Source organism: Tauraco erythrolophus, chromosome 2 (genome assembly GCF_009769465.1).
Source record: "Tauraco erythrolophus isolate bTauEry1 chromosome 2, bTauEry1.pri, whole genome shotgun sequence".
Classification (NCBI taxonomy): domain Eukaryota; kingdom Metazoa; phylum Chordata; class Aves; order Musophagiformes; family Musophagidae; genus Tauraco; species Tauraco erythrolophus.
Genome location: NC_141466.1, coordinates 118,649,468 through 118,668,190, shown reverse-complemented (window position 1 = coordinate 118,668,190; position 18,723 = coordinate 118,649,468). Strand labels below are relative to the sequence as shown.

At 48.9% G+C, this 18,723-nt stretch overlaps 1 protein-coding gene across 1 annotated transcript; it reads left to right on the top strand.

Moving 5' to 3' along the window:
• The first annotated feature begins 592 nt into the window (after positions 1 to 592).
• Positions 593 to 12,240, top strand: DSTN (destrin, actin depolymerizing factor). The gene is made up of 4 exons (XM_086630484.1): positions 593 to 652; positions 10,117 to 10,424; positions 10,656 to 10,732; positions 11,951 to 12,240. The coding sequence occupies exons 1-4, from the start codon at positions 650 to 652 to the stop codon at positions 12,058 to 12,060; spliced, it is 498 nt and encodes a 165-aa protein (XP_086486610.1). The 5' UTR covers positions 593 to 649; the 3' UTR covers positions 12,061 to 12,240.
• The last annotated feature ends 6,483 nt before the right edge of the window (positions 12,241 to 18,723 follow it).

Sequence of the window (18,723 nt, the reverse complement as noted above, 5' to 3'; positions counted from 1 at the left end):
GCCCCCCCCACCCCCCGCTGCCCCTCAACGGTTCCCCGTGCCCCCCCCTCGACTGTCGCCCCCTAACCGCCTCCCCACTCCCTCACGACGGCCTCAGTCCCCCTCGACCCCCCCTCCCAGCAGCCTCAATCCTCCTTTTCACCTCTCCCGACAGCCGCCCCCCGCCCCTTCCCTCAAGGCTCCCTCAGCGCCCCCGTCGCTCTCCCCCCGCGCCGCACCTTGGGGCAGGTAATCCCGCCCCGCCTGGCAGAGGGGCCGCCGCCATTGGCCGGCCGGCGCGTGGCGCCGTCAATCAGCCGGCGGCTCCCCCTGTGATTGGGCAGCCCACACCCTCGGCCGGGAGTGAGGGGGGGGGTGCGGGTGCGTGGGTTCCCTTCCCCCCAGCTGCGGGTGGGCGGGCATACGCGTGCGCGCGGAGCCGGTGGCGGGGGAAGGAGGGGCCCGGGGCGTTGCCACGCAGGGCTCCCACCATAGCAACCGCTTCCTCCTCCGGGCGCGGCGGCCGTGACGTCTCAGCGTTTCCGCCCGGCTCGCGCCCTCGCCGCTTCCTTTCCTGCTGCCGGAGCCCGCGCCGCGCCCAGCATCCGAGGGAAGCAGCTGCCGCCGCCGCCGCACCGCGCTCCGTCGCTCGCCGCGCCCCGCCGACACCATGGTAGGGAGCCGGGTGTCGCTGGGGTAGTGGGCCGTTAGGCTTCTCCCCTTCCTCCTTCTCCACCTTCGTTACTGGGAAAAGAGGGAAGGTTGGCACCGCCCGCTCGCCGCATCCCAGCCTGCGCTCCGGCTGGCGGCGACGCTGTGCCCGGCGGCACGACGGTATCGCGCCCCCCTTCCCTTCTCCTATCCTCCCCCGGTCTTTTCCGTTCGCCTTTGAACTTGAGGCGGCGGATCCGTTCTCCTCCCCTCCCCCCTCCTGCATCCCGCCATGAGGTGGCAGAAGGTTATTTCCCCCCCCCCCCTCCCCCCCCACTTTGAGGCGATGGAACTGTCCTCTCCCCGTCGTTCTCCCCCCGTAAAGCGATGGTACGTTCCACGCCGCACACTGGCGCTAGGGGCGGGCGCGTCCATTTTGCTCGAGGGGGGGCGGCGAGGAGAGCGAGCGAGGCGGGAAGAGTCGCGGGGAGGGGGGACGGGACGGTGGCGGCGGCCGCCGCCGGGCGATGCGCGGCCCCTCCCTGTGCCGCAGGGCGCGGCTGGAGGGAGAGAGGGAGGGGTGGGTGGGGGGGTGGTGTCCCCCGCGGGGGGCTGCGTGGGGAGTGGGTCGCATCCCGATAGAAAGGGCACGGGGGGCGGTGGGAGCCCCCGCCCGGGGACTGAGGGACTGCCCCGTTTGGGAGGAAGCGCGGCCTCAGCCGCATCCGCCCCGGGCAGGAGCCATCTTCCCCAAAGGCGAGGGGTGTCGGGCCTGGCCTAGAAAACGGCGGCGGCTCCGCGGCGGAGCGGGGCGGTTGAGACGAGCACCCACCCTCCTGCCAGCCGAGCGCCCGCTCCGCCGTCCGCGGTGCGCAGCCGCTCGGGGCCAGGCCGCGCTTCACCGGGCCCGACTGGAGTCAGCAGTCCTGGGAGCAGACAAAAGGGAGGGGGAAGCAAAACCGGCGGAAGGAAAACGCTGGTCGTAACAAACGCGGTTTTGCAACGGCTGCTCAGAGGGGTTTAAATTTTAAGCTATTTGCTGCAAGAACATGGGAGATTTTTGTCTTGCTTCTTTCCTCAGAGCAGATACGATGCTGGAAACATTATATCAAAGATGCGATGCTGGAAACAGAGGAAACGTAGAAATGTATTAAACAACTGACTTGCCTGTTTTCTCTGGCTTTCAAAAAATGCCAAGGGACCCCTTTCATAAATGAGGTGTAATAGACCAAACAGCTATTATACCTCACGGTGGTTCATTTTCTATTGGTTTGCCCGTACTAAAAGTAACTCTCCGTAACTCGAGCTACTGAAACTGACAAATTCACTTGAATTATTCGCTCATACAGTTTTAACTGCTGTCCTGTTTTCATGTGAGTCATGCGCAAACGCTTGTCCAGCAACAAACATTTGTGTGTTTTGATACACTTGCATAGGTTATTTTCCTTTAGTAAAGGGGTGATACTTTGAGGCCTTCCCGTAGTGTTTACCATTAGTTTCTTGAACATGTGGTACATCCAGTAAATAAACTTTTATTCTATATAGACCCAGCAGACAGGATGTGCTACTCATCTCCCTGCTTCCTGTAACACCTGAGTTGAAGCATCTGTCTGCGGCATGGAGCAGAGCTAATGGGAGTTGCAAATGAAGCTGCTAAAAGTCTGACGAGACTTGCAGCTCTTGTTTAAAATAGGCTTGTCTGAACAAGCTAGCTACCACCTCTGCAGTACGCAAACCTAGTTTAGAATGACTACTCAGTGTGTCAAGCTTAATTTTCCTTCCAAACCAGAGAATTCCCCAGTCGGACAAAACCAGTATTTCTCATAGTGATCTCCTTTTTGGAACAGAGTCCAGGTTGACTTTTTTTAAGATGCTTGCCGGTTGCTGCAAATGAACTTGCTTTTGGGCGAAGAATGTAGTAGGCCTCCTGGCAAAGTACAGTAATGCCAGCAGGAGGGCATCGTTTGGTATCAAAAGAGCATTGGGTTTTCTGCTTTTGTGTCTTGCCACAAGTTTCAGTTTTTTTGCTACTGGATTAAATATGTCCATGGTTTTTGGAGGACTGTGCAAATAATTTCTCTTGGTTGTTAGTCAATACTATTCCCAAATCTGTGTAATCACAAGGTACATATGCTTCCTATACAAGATGACAGTCTCTTGACAATTGGTAGTGTGGGTGTCTGGCATGTTCCTACTTGCCTTGTCAGAATATCACTATCAAGAGGCTCCTGCTGGGAGCAAGGGCTGACCTATGCGATCTCATGCGGGAGAGCCTGCAGACAGCCGGAACTTGCCTGTAAAGCTGTTCAGAGCCTTTCACTCGCCTGACCAGTATTCACAGCAGTCTCCAGGAAGGATACCTCGGTAACAGGTATCTGGGATGCCGAGAGCAGGCCTTCAAAGCCTGTTTTAAGGGTGCAGTTTAAGGTTTAGATTGCTGTAGATGCCTGGAGGGCCACAAGAAAATTCTTACAGTCACTTGGGCTCATAATAGCTGATTTCTGTGCTGAATGTGTTTCTAAGAAGCTTTGCTTTCCTGCAAGACTCCTGTTGCATACCAGCTTATACCCGCATTCCCTTGAAAACACGCTTTTCAACACAGAAATGAGTACTGCTTGAAACTTCTGCCATGCTGCTGGCTACCATGGTTCCTGTTTTTCAGCAGTGTTGCTGGGATTGCCTTTTGCGGGTATTGCTTGTTCTTCCTACCTTGATAATTGCATCAGGAGTAAGCTTCATGGTAGCTCGGAGAAGGTGATGATTTTCTCTTTGGCTGAAAGCTAAGGAAATAACCTCCAGAAATTCAAAGGAGACTTTTTTTCTGCTTTTTTTTAATAATTGCTTTCTAACTCATCTCTCCTTGTCTAGTCGTTAACCTTTCTTATTGGCAGGGGAAAAAAAAATAGCTGAATAGAGTTTTGATGCATTTTCCCCCAAAGAAGAGACCAAATAATGCAAAATAAAAAACTCAAGTCTAGCTGGCAAGATCTGCCTACAAGTGATATGCAAATAACTCTGTACTTCTTGCTGGCTTATGGTGTGCAAATAATGGCCTCTGACACAACAGCAGTAAAAAGGCAGTTAGTTATGTTTCCTATCCTGCTTCAGATCTGAATTGAAGCTTTGGACTTTCAGATGCATAGGCTGCCTGGCAGAAACGGAGGTGGCTGGCTGGCTGTAGGTAGCAGAGGACATGGGCCTGTTTGGACTTGGGAAGTCACTGGTGTTCCCACGCTGGTGCTGGTCTTTGGGGTGAAGTTAAACTAGTCACTCCATGCATCGTCTCATTTCCTGCTCAATAAAGTGGGGGTGGGAGCATCAGGTGGGTTTTCTTGAGTGCTCAAATAACAGATTAAAAGCAAAGCAGTATTTAAGATCCTTGTATTTTTAACCACCCACATTTTCAGTTGGCTTGTTGGCCATAGCTGACACCTTTTCAGAGGCCCGATTTGGCAAAATCTTCTCCCAGTCTGTCAGCTGCAGCAGGCTATGTGACCCTCCCTTTCTGCTAGGTGCCCTCGCAGCTGACTTGGCTTAGTTTTTCCCTTCAGAGTCTCGGTGCTGATGATGACCCAGGGTATTGTGTGGCAATGTAAGGGACAGCTTTGTGAAAGCTTCTGTCCCAAAACGGCTGGGCGGTGATAGGTTTCACTGAAAAAATGTTTGTCGCAGAGACGTACTATGACACATTACTGAGTCAGATGAAAACGCCACGTGGTTACACAAGCAGTTCTGGCAGTGGCAGGGGATTTTGTAGGTAGATAGGAGCGATGGTATGCCAAGCATAGGGGAAACGAGGTGTTTGCTGAAGAAACTGAGAACCAAATATATGGCAGTAATGTGATCAGCAAACACAGGAGCACAGCATTCTCAAATCTGTCTTTGCAATTGAAAAGGCATTCTTTAATAAGTTCTTGGTGTCAAATTCTGGAAAAATTGATGCTTTTCCAAGAAGCAAAAGTTTCTGCTTGAGTAGCTGTAGATAGTCCACGCTGGAGTATATAATGTGTGCGCATGGTTCCCAAACAAAACAAGTCAAGAACTGGTTCTTGAAATGTCTCCGTAGGTAACACATGCACAGGCACCACTGTGGAGGGCTCTTAGGTTCTGATCACGGGAAAGAAAACCCAAATGTAAAATTGTCAATACTTTAAAACCAAATTCATAGATTCATAGATTTCTAGGTTGGAAAAGACCTTAGAGATCATCGAGTCCAACCATCCCTAATCCCCATTAAACCATATTCTCAAATAGATCATCCACCCTATTCTTAAACACATCCAGGGATGGGGACTCAACCACCTCCCTGGGCAGCCTATTCCAGTGGCTGACAACCCTTTCAGAGAAGAAATACTTCCTAACATCCAACCTGAATCTCCCCTGACTAAGCTTATGGCCATTTCCTCTTGTTCTATCACCCATCACTAATGTAAAGAGCCCTTCCCCCACCTCCCCACCATCTTTTCTCAAGTATTTATAGGCCGTAATCAGGTCTCCCCTCAGCCTCCTCTTCTCCAGGCTAAACAGCCCCAACTCCCTCAGCTGCTCCTCATAAGTTTTATTTTCCAGCCCCTTGACCAGTTTAGTCGCCCTTCTTTGGACTCGCTCCAGGAGCTCAATATCTCTCTTAAAGCGAGGGGCCCAAAACTGGACACAATATTCCAGGTGCGGCCTCACCAGTGCCGAGTACAGGGGCAGGATCACTTCCCTGTTCCTGCTGGTTACACTATTCTTGATACAAATTTAGTCCTTTGAACTAGTCTTGAGGCAAACTGAATCATTACTTTAAAGTCTTCTTGACTGTCTTGCAGTTGAGGAGGGAACAAAGACTTTTCTTACATAAAAATTCTAAATATTCAAGGGAAATACTGGAGTTCACAGTGCTTCCTAACAAAAGAGAAGGTAAATTTCATTGTGTCAGAGTTTCCTTTCGGTGCAAGCTTGCTACAAATGCAGTTTATCAGGCATCTGGCATGTGCCTCACTCCTGAAATGGCTTTCTGTATACGAGGATTTTCTTGAGAAAGCTTTGGATTATTCTTCAGTCTTCCCCCATTTAGATTACATTTCAGTTGTAGAATACTTGGCGATGGAGGCAAAATGTTGGAAGCTATTAGTGGAGGCAGCTGGGGACAGCTCTTGCAGTTGGAAGCCTGCTAGACAGAAGGCTCTCTCTTTGGGCTGCCCTGTGTAGGGACAGCATTCTGCTCTCACAAGACTTCTGCAGTGCTCTGCACTTAAGGCAGGAACGATGGCTTTGTGTCGGGAATAAGAGCCGCTGTGTTACTGCAGCGCATGCTGACAAGGCATTTAATGCAACCATTACCTCATGTGCCTACAGCAGTATATATGAAAACACAATGGGGATACTGCTATAAGTGCTCCAGAATAACGTGCGAGGCAAGGCTGCCCGCAAGACCACGCTGCTTTTGCAATAGCTGTATAGAAGTACTGGAGGAGAACTCATTTTTGCCCATTCCCTCAGAGAAACTTACTCCATCCATTCTTGCCTGAATGTCTTCCAGAATGTGCTGTACTGGCATCATTTTCCCATCTGATAAGTAGGTGGCTTGCCTCCTCGCTGCTGCCTTGTTTCAGTGAGGTTAACAGGCCCTGCAGTTAAGGCCCTTGACACCTATAGAAAGAAGCAGGCTGGGGACTTGGATGTAGTCTTTGCAGTTGTGTCCCAAGAATGGGTTTAAGATGGTGCTGCCAGCGTTACAGGGTTGATCTGTCCCCTACAACAAAATGTCACCAGCTGGTGGTCCTGTATCCCACAAGTGCCTGCAACTCACACTGCTCAATGAACAGCCGCCCACGTACCAGTCCAGAGTTGGGTAGCTGCTTTCATGCTGAAAAAGGAGCAGAACCAGGCTAGCTGTTGTAGCCCTGCAGTGTTCAAGCCAGAATGCACAAAATAATAATAATGAATGTGCTGTATTGAATCCTCTGAGCAGAGTGATACTGGGCCAAAAAGAGGAAATTCAGACTAACAAACGTTTATTCTGTCGTTACTGACGGGGTGGAGGCTTCTCACCAGCTATTCTTCTGGACAAATCAGCAGAGACACGGTTGGTTGAGGACATATATTTACAAATGGGGCATTTCTCCAGTGCTCTTGACAGTCATCCTGTTGCTGCCCTACGCAGAATGGTTGCAGCCACCTTACAACAAAAGCTGTCTAGGGTTTGGTGTTTTGTGGGTTTTTTTTCCTTTTTAAGTATGTTTACAAAGCCAGTTGTGGCTGGTACAAGCCCAGGGTTGAAGAGGGAGTCCTACATTATTCTATGATAAATGTATGCTCTTTTTGGAAGCAGTTGGTTGCACGAGGAGTTTATGGGTTCATTTCAACACATACTATGACACAGCTATAGGGCTTTCTCAGATGGAACAAATCTGCATTGTCCCTAGCAATATAATGGCTGCTAATGTCAGCCTGTGAGATGAATCCAGGGGTGTACAGCAGCTGTGGAAAGGAGTAGCACCAGCTACTAACAGCCTTTTGCTTTGGAAAACTAAAAGATGCAGTTAGTACTATTGTCCCTTCAGCTTCTGGTCAGTCCCAGTTACCAGCTGCAGTTTAACAGTGAATTCTGAGTTTCCAGACTAAATACTCTCAACGTTTTTGGAATCTGAACTGACTTGCCAGCAGTGCTCAGTTTCTTTATAAGGAAACAACTTGTCTCCCGACTTGGAGACATGTTTCTGGCTGTGCAGCAGCACAAGCATATGCTCTTGACTGCACAGTTTGCATCAGCCTGCAGCTCCGTTGCTGCTGCTTGCTTCTGGCTCCCTGCTGAGCATTAGCCTGTTCTTTCAAAGTGAACTTCTTGGCAACAGGAATTGGTGCAGGAGAATTACTTGTTGTGGTCTTGGAGCAAAGATCAAGAATTGATAAAGGTAGAGTTAGGTGACATGAACTGCATTTATGCAATTACTAGGCTCATTCCCATACTAGTTCAAGCTTTCTAAGCATTTTCTACTTAGAATCTTGAGGTTTTTGTGACTAAAAACTGAGTTGTATCACCTATTGTCAGCTAGTGAGGTGCCATTAGTTAAAAGATAAACCTCAGGGGGAGGGGGGGTGAAGGTTATCTTGAGTTCACTGTGGATTTGTCTTTAGTGAATGATGCAATAATTCTAGTCGCTGCACTGTTTGCTATATTAGGGCAACCTTGTATTATTTAGAGTCTTCCTAGAGAGCTTTTGCCTACACCAACCACAGGGACGGGAGGAAAAAGACCTTTATTCCTCATTAGTTCTCAGTCACGCTCTGACAAAGTGTAATCTCTCCGTATGGAGGAGGTGACATACGAATGAGTCACTTTGAATCGATGTTTGCACTTTTGCTTGAATTAATCCCGGAATAGGCTTTCTCCATTTACTTTCCTTGCCTTACTGGAGATAAGCAGAAGGGTGGCTGACTGCCAGGCAACCGAGGCACAGTGACTTACTCCCTGTTGCCCTATCCCAAGTAAGTGCGAGAGAGTCTGGGCAGATTAGCCCTAATGACAAGCCATACATTGTGAATCATAGAATGGTTCGGGTTGGAAGAGACCTCAAAGATAATCTAGTTCCAACCCCCTGCCATGGGCAGGGATGAGGAAATCTTGAGGGAAATCCCCTTGTATTTGAGTAAACTCCTGAAGAGCACCGTTCTCCACACTAGAGAAAAGCTTCTGTCTCAGATTCACTGCTGTGTGAGATTGCCCTGGTTTTGCAGGACCAGCACTTGGGAGATCTAGATGCCAGACTCCATGGTAATAGATTCTGCCAGCTGTGCCACCTCTCTTCATGGGATTAGCAAAGCTATGCCAGCTACTACAAGGAGAGATGTTGGTAGAAAAAGGAGAATCCAGACCTGTCTGATGTCCTGCGTGGTAGGCGTTGGTCAAAGCTTTAAAAAAAAAATACACATTAAGTAGTTGTCCAATTAATAGCTGTCTCTCAAGGACAGCCTGTTTGAAATCTAGCACTAAGCAGTTCCCCTTCACCACGGATCTCCTTGGTTTTGCAGCTGAGCTCTGCTTTTTCTTTAGAACACTTCTGCTCTGACCAGGTACAATATTTCCCACAAAACGAATCCATCGAGCACATGTTTTGGAGCTGAGCTTAAGGAAGAACCAAATAAAGAACAACCTTTAGCCTTTTCAACCTTTAGATGTTATATCTCACATGATGCTTTACCTGACTGTTCAGTACTGCTCACTGCTTGTAACAGTGACATGTGGCAGTTTACCCAGAGGGAGGAGGGCGATTATCCTTCTGAGATATGAATTGCCATATCTGAGGATAACGCCATTTGAATTTGGAAGATCAAAAACAAGTAGGGGAAGAAGCAGTATTAGAAAGGAAAGTCACTGTTTACACTGCATGCAGCCTTTTGAACAGCTAGATGAGCGTTGGACAGGCTTCAATTTGGTCTTTACTGCTCCAACCATAATGTCCTTCCTTCCAGCAGTGTCCGCTGGCCAGTATGGCTTCCCATATTTGCAGTATTTACTATTGCATAGCTGCTTTTAAGCTGTATAACTTTGCTGCACTCTGAGAACAAAACTCTCATACAAATGCTTCTACCCTGCCACCTCTTTTTTTTTTTTTTCGTCTCATTCCCAAAAAAGCAGCAGACTGAAAATGCAGTTCAGCCTCTTGTTCTTGCTAGGTCTTGTCCTCCTTATTCTGTGCAGCTGCCTTTAATGTTAGATTGGTGATGCTGCATCTGCACCTTATATTCCAGCAAGCACAGGGGTATACCACTAAGTAACTAGAATTTCCCATCAGACTTCAAGGGAAAAAAAAAAAATTGAAAAGGCAGGCAGCTTGCTTTAAAAACTGGTGGAGGAACTGCTGGGAGGTAGACACTTTTACTGTTAGACTTGCACGTTCTCCCTTTAAAACACTGAATTCAGAGCAACTTCTGAAAGTTGGCTTGTTTAGCTAAAAACTTTACCACTACGGTCCCAGTAACCCACTACATCCCTCTTGATCTCTAAACCACATTCATGTGACAAGCATGGAATTTGGCCATACTTTACCTCTGTTCCTAAAGCTGCTAGCAAGCATGCTAGAAATGGCTAGGAAACTTTGAACAGAAGATCCTCGTGGACTTGATTGTCTAGCCAGCCTGAAATGGGTAACAAAATTAAGCTGCTGCAATACCAAAGGATCTGCCTCAACCAAACCTCAGAGGACAAAGGGTGGACATGCATGTAAAACTGCCCCAAAACAATGTTCTAGTATAAGTAGGATCGTGCCTTCTTCAGAATAGTTTTGGTTTGGCAGCTGACTGTGGGCAGCATTGAGACTCCAGATTCTTTACTTGGCCTGGAAAAAGAAGGCCTGCAGCCTTTTCTGATGAGACTCTCAGGCCACTGGTGACTATTGCCAGTATCAGTTGTCTTCTAGCCTTGGATTTAAGGCGGTGCAGTAATGCAATTGTGAAAATTAGTGGTGGTAGCCCTAAAGGTCTTTGCTTTTGTCTTTGCAGGCATCTGGAGTACAAGTTGCCGATGAGGTATGCCGTATCTTCTACGACATGAAAGTGCGGAAGTGCTCTACGCCTGAGGAAATTAAGAAGAGGAAGAAGGCCGTCATCTTCTGCCTCAGTCCAGACAAAAAGTGCATTATTGTGGAAGAAGGCAAAGAGATTCTGGTGGGAGATGTCGGTGTGACGGTCACCGATCCTTTCAAGCACTTTGTGCAGATGCTTCCCGAGAAGGATTGCCGTTATGCCTTGTATGATGCAAGCTTCGAGACCAAGGAATCCAAAAAAGAAGAGCTGATGTTTTTCTTGTGGTAAGCCATCTGCCCAACTCACTCATTCCTAACGTGCAGTCCAAGCACTGTGGATGAGGTCTCTGAGCATTTGTGTTGCCCATGCTGACAAGATGGCCAGCTTAAAGTGAGCCGGACAGCCTGATGTCTGTATCCTGAGCCATGAGACGTTTCACTTGTGCATAATCGGTAGGATATTGCTTCTGTCTATGCTGTATGATAAATGTCACTGATTACACTCTTTCCCACTAGGGCACCAGAACAAGCACCTCTCAAAAGTAAGATGATCTACGCAAGCTCCAAGGATGCGATCAAAAAGAAGTTTCAAGGTACGTAATGCAGCTAATGCTCCTAGCTGTGCCATGGCCCTAGAATGCTTACACAGCGAGGCTTAACTGTTGGCTAATTAGTTTGAGTTTGGTTTTCTTTTGAGATTCTAGTGAGACATGAGAACTGCACAGGTCAGATGCCCTGTGACAGCTAAAATGATCCCTGGCTGAATTTTAGAGGCACTAGAACTGTGCTCAGGACAAGAGCAGGCTTTGCGATGTGTGACGCCATAGCTGTACTGTACAAAGCAGCACATCTGCACCAAACAGGCCAGAAACCATTAGATTCATAACACAGGGCTGGGTTTTGTACAGAGCTGCCTCTGTGGCAGAGGACTTTAAGCCCTGTGTCTGTTGAAATACACAATCTCTCAAAGTTACTGTGCCATAGTAGTAGTAATTAACAATTCACTTGATTGAGAGGCACAGTTGTGGTTACTCATTTCAAAAGACATTTCATCTCCAAGTGGAGAAGTGAAGTTCTGTTCAGCCTGTCAGGCACCATTAACTAAGGAGTAAACACCTTGCTGCGGCATTCAGAAATTTCGTGCTAAGTCAGTCATTACGATGGCTTGTAGCCAGATAGCATTGCCCACCCCCCCCCCCCCCCTTTCAGTTCATCATGCTGCACTGGGCCAAAACTTTGCCGCGTGCAAGACTGACAGGATCATTGTGCAGCAGCGCCAGCCTTCACAGAACAACTCACCAGTGGATTGGAATTGCCCATGGAGACTGTGTGCTGCACATGTGAAAGTCGAAAACAGAATAAAAGAAATCCTGAAGACATTCTGCTTTTCCTCCACATAAGACAGGCTTGGGTTGGGCTCCCTGCCCTCCAGAAAAACCCACTGTTGATTCCTTGGACCAGCAAAGTCTTTCTGGTCTCTACATCTCAGTTTCTGTCTCTGATTCTTTCACCCACATCTCCAGAGCCAGCTGGAGCTGAGTCAGCCATCTTAGTGTGCTTGCTTGTAGCTCCCTCTCCTACCACATCCATGGTAGCACTAGAAATGAGTGATTCGCTTGTAAGGTAGCCTGCAATGAAAAGGCTAACAGTCTGAGCACTGATCTAGTGAAAACTTTCTCCCTAATATACATATGCTGATATTTGGCGTGCAGCCAAATGTCTCCTGTAATATTACTACCAAGTATGTTTGTTTGACTGGTTAATAGCATGTTGAAGTACTGCATTATTGAGTGTTTTGCCTCTTTTTTCAGGCATAAAGCATGAATGCCAAGCAAATGGGCCAGAGGACCTCAACCGAGCTTGCATTGCTGAGAAGCTAGGAGGCTCCCTAGTCGTAGCTTTTGAAGGAAGTCCCGTGTAGATGTCATACAGTGCCACAACTCAAAAGCATTCCATGTTTTAATATATCAGTTATGTAAAGCAACCATTCTAGGCAAGGGTTTCACTAACTATAGGGAAGCTGTCTTGTAGAATAAAGTAGATTTTGGAGATGTAGCTCGTATGTACAAATGACCCTAAATAAATCAAATCTAAGGATTTATCTTGGTGTATTAATATTTGCATTGGTTGTCCAGCCCAATACTGTCCCTGATGGATTAACACTAAAGGTCTCCAAAAATTTTGGTCCAATGTAGCAGTGTATCATGGGAAGAAAGGGGGGGGGGGAGGTGAGAACAATCTGGTTCCTGTTCTTACTTTTCTAAATTGTAACAAGCAAAATTCAGTCTTTTTGAGGCTACTGGCCAAGTTGCCAAACTCAAAAACTTTTCCCCTGTAACTGTTTAATACAAAACTTAAAACCTCTAGTTAAAGTTAGGCTAAAGCAACTTGTTGGCACCAAAACTGGGTTAAATTCTTAGTGCTTACAGTTGCAGAGCAGTACTAATGAAGGCTAATCAGAAGTTAGAGATAAAATAGACACACTTTTCTGGAGAAATAGTCCTAGTCCACTCTCTTGTAAACTCACAGTGCAGTAATAATATTTAAAGGTTCACTGGTTCTATAGGTTCAATTTTCTTGTTAAGAAGTGTCTTGAGATCTCTTCCAGCCTGAGTGATTCTATAAAAATTTCTTTTCTGTTGGCATAGTTTAATTTAGAACTACCTTAGTTACTCTAATACACACTTACTAGCGGATCGGATGCTTCTGAGGCTTTTACAAATGCAGATTCTTATATCGGAGCTCTCCAGTTATGGGTAGTACAGTGGGAAGGAACCACATCTTAAAAAGTGGTATTTTTGGCCCCAGTCTTTGGTCACTTGGTCCATTTGTCCATAATTACTATTGATTTAACTTAGTAGAACCAGTCAGCCTGACTAATACGGCTTGATCTGGGCTTTTTGTCTGTTAGCTTCTTTAATTCTGTAGAAATGCATGGAAATATCACCTACTAGAAAGTTTGACCTGAAATGCCTTTTGTATGGGGGGTAGAGAACATTCCTGTGCCAGCTACAGAGATCTTAAAAGCTTCCATGTCTCACCAGTGGTTGATTAAAGCTGTTTCCTTTGTGTAATGTGTACATGGGAGTTGCATAGAGTTTTCCTGTATGTCTGTAGAGAAAAAGAAAAAAAAAAAAGAACAAAACCCTTAGCCTCCAGTGCGTTACTGTGATATGTTCTGTGCGTGCCAAATTCGAATAGCCTAAATAAATGGGGTTTCCCTCCCCTGGGTCAGTGACTGATTCCTCTCCAGCCTCTGGATTAGCCCTCCTGCAGCGGGGCCGGTGCTGCTGGCTGAGCGTGGCGGTGTCCTGCGTAAGGTGGGTGCTCGGGGAGCTGGTATGCCCTGTGCTCCACACTGGGGGGAGAAAGGATCGGGGGGAGAGAGGGTGGAAGGAAGAGCTGATAGAGGCAGAGGGATCTGGGAGGAAAGCAGGTTCATCTGTCTGCAAAGCAAGCTGCCCTCCTTGCCCCTGCACCCCTCTCAAGCTGAGCAACTGCCAGCCTGCTGCAGGCTCTAGCTCCCTAACAGCACCTCGTCTCTGCCTTTTAGGCTTTGGACCCAAATTCCCATGGGTTGGAGAGCTGAGCAGGAAAAACCCAGCACGTCAGTTATTTTGCGCTGTTTTCCCAGTAAGAACTGAGGGAGCTTTCTCTGGCCAGCCCAATGAAGCCCAGGCGGTTACAGGCTGCCCCTTTCTCCGCGAGCTCTTGCCAGATGTGCAGGGACAGAAAGCTGCACTGTCCCTGCAGGTCCACGGCGGAGCTCTGCGCTGCGCTGGTTTATCTGCAGGGCCAGGGAAATAATGGTCCATTACCTAACTCGGCATGTGCCCTCTCTGGCCATGCTGCGTGGTTAAAACCTTTAATTAAAGGCAGGCATTGACTGCTTGCTCTGACTTGGCACCCACGCAGGTCACAGGGTTGAGAACACAAGGTTTTCCAATGCAAAGAGATCCACCAGGGAAAAGCTTTCTGCTTTTGCAAAAAGCAAACCGGCCTGGTTTCTGCTGGTGCTTCTAGCCTGTGTTTCTGTCAACTCTGAGCTTGCCCAAGTGGGTAATCATCCTCATAAACAGCCCCTCCTGGCCTAGGTGTCTGCACTACTGGTCTTTGTCCAAAGTCCAGGTTGAGATAAGGGAACCGGAGTGACTCAGCGGGAGTGGTGCTGCCTGACAAACAAAGGGAGCTCCCAGCCAAGATCCAGCCGATAACTAGTGCCTCCAGACTGCTGGCATCTTCGAAGAGATAACTAGCCCAGGTGACACTGTGGTGGACTTCTGCCTGGAATTTCCTTTCTTGGTTAGAAAACAGAGCAGGAAATGCCTGCAAAGGAAAGAAGGATGGCAGACCTGGAGGGTAGGAGGGCACTTCCTGCAACGTGAAAGCTTTTGAATCAAGGACTTGAGTACAAAGTGCCTTAGTCCCAGGACTTCAAGACATGAAACGTCTGAGGTGGCACTTTGGGCCTTAGCTAGGTGTGTTCCCACAGCTTAAGCTGATCTAAGAGGCTTCGGCTGCTTTTAGGACCCTCACAGCAAGTCCCAAGGTATTTTACTGGTATTTTACTTGTGGCACTCCAGGGCTGGCAGTAACCCTTAGCCTTCAGAGTTAAAATGCTGCAGGTTTGTCCATGTCATGGAGTTAGTGGGCCAAACTTCACCACCTCCCAAGGCTGGTTGTCCTCCTGCAGTTGGAGGGGATGAAAAGCACAAGATGTTTCCTCTTGTGACTGCTTCAAATTCCTTCAGTTAATGTTTCTCCCAAATCACCCAGACCTTCTGAAGAGGCAAGGTAACCAGGGAGAGACGACATCATGAATGCTTCCTATGGCTTGGCCAGCTGTTGGGGAGAGAAATTACCTTCTAACAGGACTACAAGAAGAAGAAAAAGGTGAAGTGGTTTCAGGTGACGGACACATCTGAGAGCCATGCAAACTCAGCAGGACCGTAGCCCAGGTCGTGCAGTTTGGCTGCAGGAAGAGCAGAGCTGCTAGAAACCTTTTCAAGTCCACATGCAGGCAGGGATTTCCCAAAAGCCACTTTTGTCCATTACACTGGGGAGAAGATGGGGATGGGTAAGAAGATAGGAGACTGGTAATTCAGGCCTAAGCATGAGCAGCAGGTGGTGTAAACATAATTTAACTGATCTAGCAAAAGGGAACGTGAGTGTCTAAGCTGTGGCTTGATAAGCCCACGTACCAAGGCTGAAAGGTAACAGCCATGGCTGAAGTCAGCAGAAGGATCCAGAGTTCCCATCCAAAATGACCCCAGCTGGGCGATTGCTTGATCTTTGATAAAGCACCTGCCTGCAGCACCCTGGGGCCCGGCTGCCAGTCACCTGCCCTGAGTCAGAGGCTGACCAGTAACAAGCCAACAGCATAGCCTGCCTGGAGGAAAGGAGATAACCCTTGAAAGGAGATAACCAGCCGGTGCTCCTCAGCCCTATGTGCTGGTGGGCAAGGCTTGGGTTTCTCCTAGCCCCTCAGGATGTCCTCCTTCCACCAAGGTACTGAGGGAAGAAAAAATCCCAGCAGGTACCACTTCAGGTATTGAAAATTAAGCTCAACGTCTTTTCCCAAAGAGACCTTTTTTTTCAGCTTTGCCTAACAAGATCAGCCCTTCTCTTGCTTCCTAAAACAGCCAGCTCGGTAATGCGTCCTGGAAAAGCACCATGTCCTTCTGACTGAGCACACAGAATTGGTTCTTGTGTGGCTTTTGGAGCCCCATCAGAGCCCACCTGCCCAGTGTGGGATGCCAGGCTGTTTTGGGGGCTTTGGTACTGTTTGTGTGCTAATGCCTAGGAACCTGCTCTGTTTTGCACAAGAGCTCACAATAAAGGAAATTGTTGTTGCAAAAGCAAAAAACTGAAGAAAACGAAGGATTGCATCACTTCGCTGCGCCTGCTGGTCTGGGGCCCTTCCTACCGGTGGCTCTCTGGAGGTGACAGCCACCCTGATACGCTCAACAGCTCACTCCAGCCCATGGGTTAGGTGGGGTTTTTTGTTGCAATCCTGGTAAAATCCAAGTGTTCCCTCACTTTTGGGGATCACAGAATCACAATGTTAGGGATTGGAAGGGACCTCAAAGGATCATCTAGTTCAATCCCCCTGCTGGAGCAGGATCACCTAGATCAGATCACACAAGAAGGCATCCAGGTGGGTTTTGAACATCTCCAGAGAAGGAGACTCCACAACCTCTCTGGGCAGCCTGTTCCAGTGTTCTGTTCCCCTTACTGGGAAGAAGTTTGTCCTCATGTTCAAGCGGAACCTCCTATGTTCCAGCTTATATCCATTTCCCCTTGTCCTATCATTGGATGCCACTGAGAAGAGCCTGGTTCCATCCTCATGGCAGTCACCCTTTACATATTTATAAACATTAATGAGGTCCCCCCTCAGCCTTCTCTTCTCTAAGCTAAAGAGACCCAGCTCCCTCAGCCTTTCCTCATAAGGGAGATGCTCCACTCCCTTCATCATCTTTGTGGCCCTGCGCTGGACTCTCTCAAGCAGTTCCTTGTCCTTCTTGAATTGAGGGGCCCAGAGCTGGACACAATATTCCAGATGAGGCCTCACCAGGGCAGAGTATCTTAAAAGCCAAAAGGTGACAGGAAAGGTACGCTGCTCTGCGGCAAGAGGTGATGCTGACAGCGTTGAGGTCGACAGTGGTCCTTGATTCATGAAGTCCTTCCCCACACACCATGAAGCCCAGAAAGAGAAACTGAAGGCTAATCATGGGTGCAGGGCAAAGGTCTGCTTACCGAGCTTGCCCTTCCATCATGGGGGTGACCTGTCAGAGTGAGTTCTATGAGAATAGGGCTGGGAGGGGTTGGCAGCAGCATTAGCAAGGCTTGTAATGAGTGTGTTGGGTCTCAGCTGCCATGCAGGGGGGTGGGCCACTACTTCACAGGGAGACAGAGCCCTCTGGCCAGGTATGAGAGCTCCATCACCGCCCATCCTGCGAGGAACTGCAGGCAGGGGTAGGCAGTGAGTGACGGAGGAGTGGTACTGAGCCCCCCACTCCCCCCCTTCTCAAATCTGGGGAGGGGGTCGGGAAGGCGGTGGCTCTCCTTGCGGATCAGCACAACCTCCCCAGTGGTGCTCAGCCTATTTCTGCTCAGTTTCAATGTGCACCCTGACTTCTGGGTGCAGCAGCCCTTGCTCAGTCTCAGTCAGCGAAGCCCCAGATAAAAGGGTGCCTTTGGATAGGGACAGGAGGGAGGTTTGGGCTGGGGGAGGGGGTGAGCTTTGAGCTTGCCATTTCCTCAGCTGGACTTCAGCAGGATGCCCTTTTCTTGCCTGGTCAAAGATGGGTCACACACCCTCCTCCTCCACCCCAGTGTGATCTGGAGGTCCCCTCTCCATCACGGCCCCGAAAGCCACAGTGCTGGCTGGGACGAGACATGTCTGCCCAGTCCTGACTGCGTGGAGTCTCTGGTGTCTAATATAGACGTTGAGCGCACACTGCCTTCCCCAGGAACAAAATGGAGGCAGGTCTGTGCCTCATCTTCCTTCCTGACCTTGGCTCGTCGCACACCCCGGAAGGATCGAGCGTTTTGGGGGCCTTTTTTCCCCCACCCCCTTCTTCTGAAATCCCGCTGATGTCAGCACCAGGCTCAGCAGCTTTATTGTGGGGAGACGGGCTCCGAGCTGTCACGTGGCCTCTGTCATTTCCTAAGAAAGCGGCTTGGGAAAAAAAAAAAAAAAAAAGAGAGTGGAAAAAAAAAAGACAAAAAATGAGAAAATAGAAAGAAAAAATGAAAAAAAAAAGGAAAAAGAAAAAAGGAAAAAGAAAAAAGAAAGGACAAGGAAAGAAAAAAGAAAAGAGGGGAAAAAAGAAAAAGCACGAAAGAAAAAAATAGAAAAAAGAGAAAGAGAAAGAAAAAAGAGGGGGGAAAAGAGAAAAAAAAAGAAAAGAAAAGGGGAAAAAAAAGCTGGGGGAAGAGGAAAAAAAATTAAACGGCAAGCCACAAGGAGAGAGCGGAGGGCTGGGGAGCCGGCAGCAACCGGGGATCACCGCCACGCAGGGACAAAATTACAGGAGAGCGCTGCGGTGGGAGCAGGGAACAGAAGCGGCCCCCGCGGGGCTGCCGCGGCTCCCCCCGCCCTGCACCGTCCCCTCCCCACGCTCGGAGCGACCCCCAAAGCACCGACCCCCAAAGCACCGACCCCCGCAGCACCGGCCCCCGCCCCCCCTCCCCGCGCCGCCACGGCGGTCCCTCCGCCGGGGAGCTCGGCGTGCACCGCCAGCGTGCAAACACGCGCGGCTGGATGGAAAAGTTTCTTTCCTTTGCTTGTATTGGAGAAAAAAACGGAGAGGATGGCTTTTGCAGCACAGTAGGGAAGGGGGAAGAATGAAGGACCTGCTCCTGGCCAAAGCAGCGTCCTTCTTCGGTGACCCCAAAGACCTGCCTGGAATGCAAACTTCAAAAAAACCCCAAACCAACCCACCCAAACAAACAGAAAAATAAAGCAAGGACAAGCCCCTTTTCACTATGTTATTTTAATTGCATCGACACCCAGAAATACACAAAAGGACACGTGCCAAGAGCCACCCATCAAAAAGAGGCGTCCTTTCATGGTGGGGCT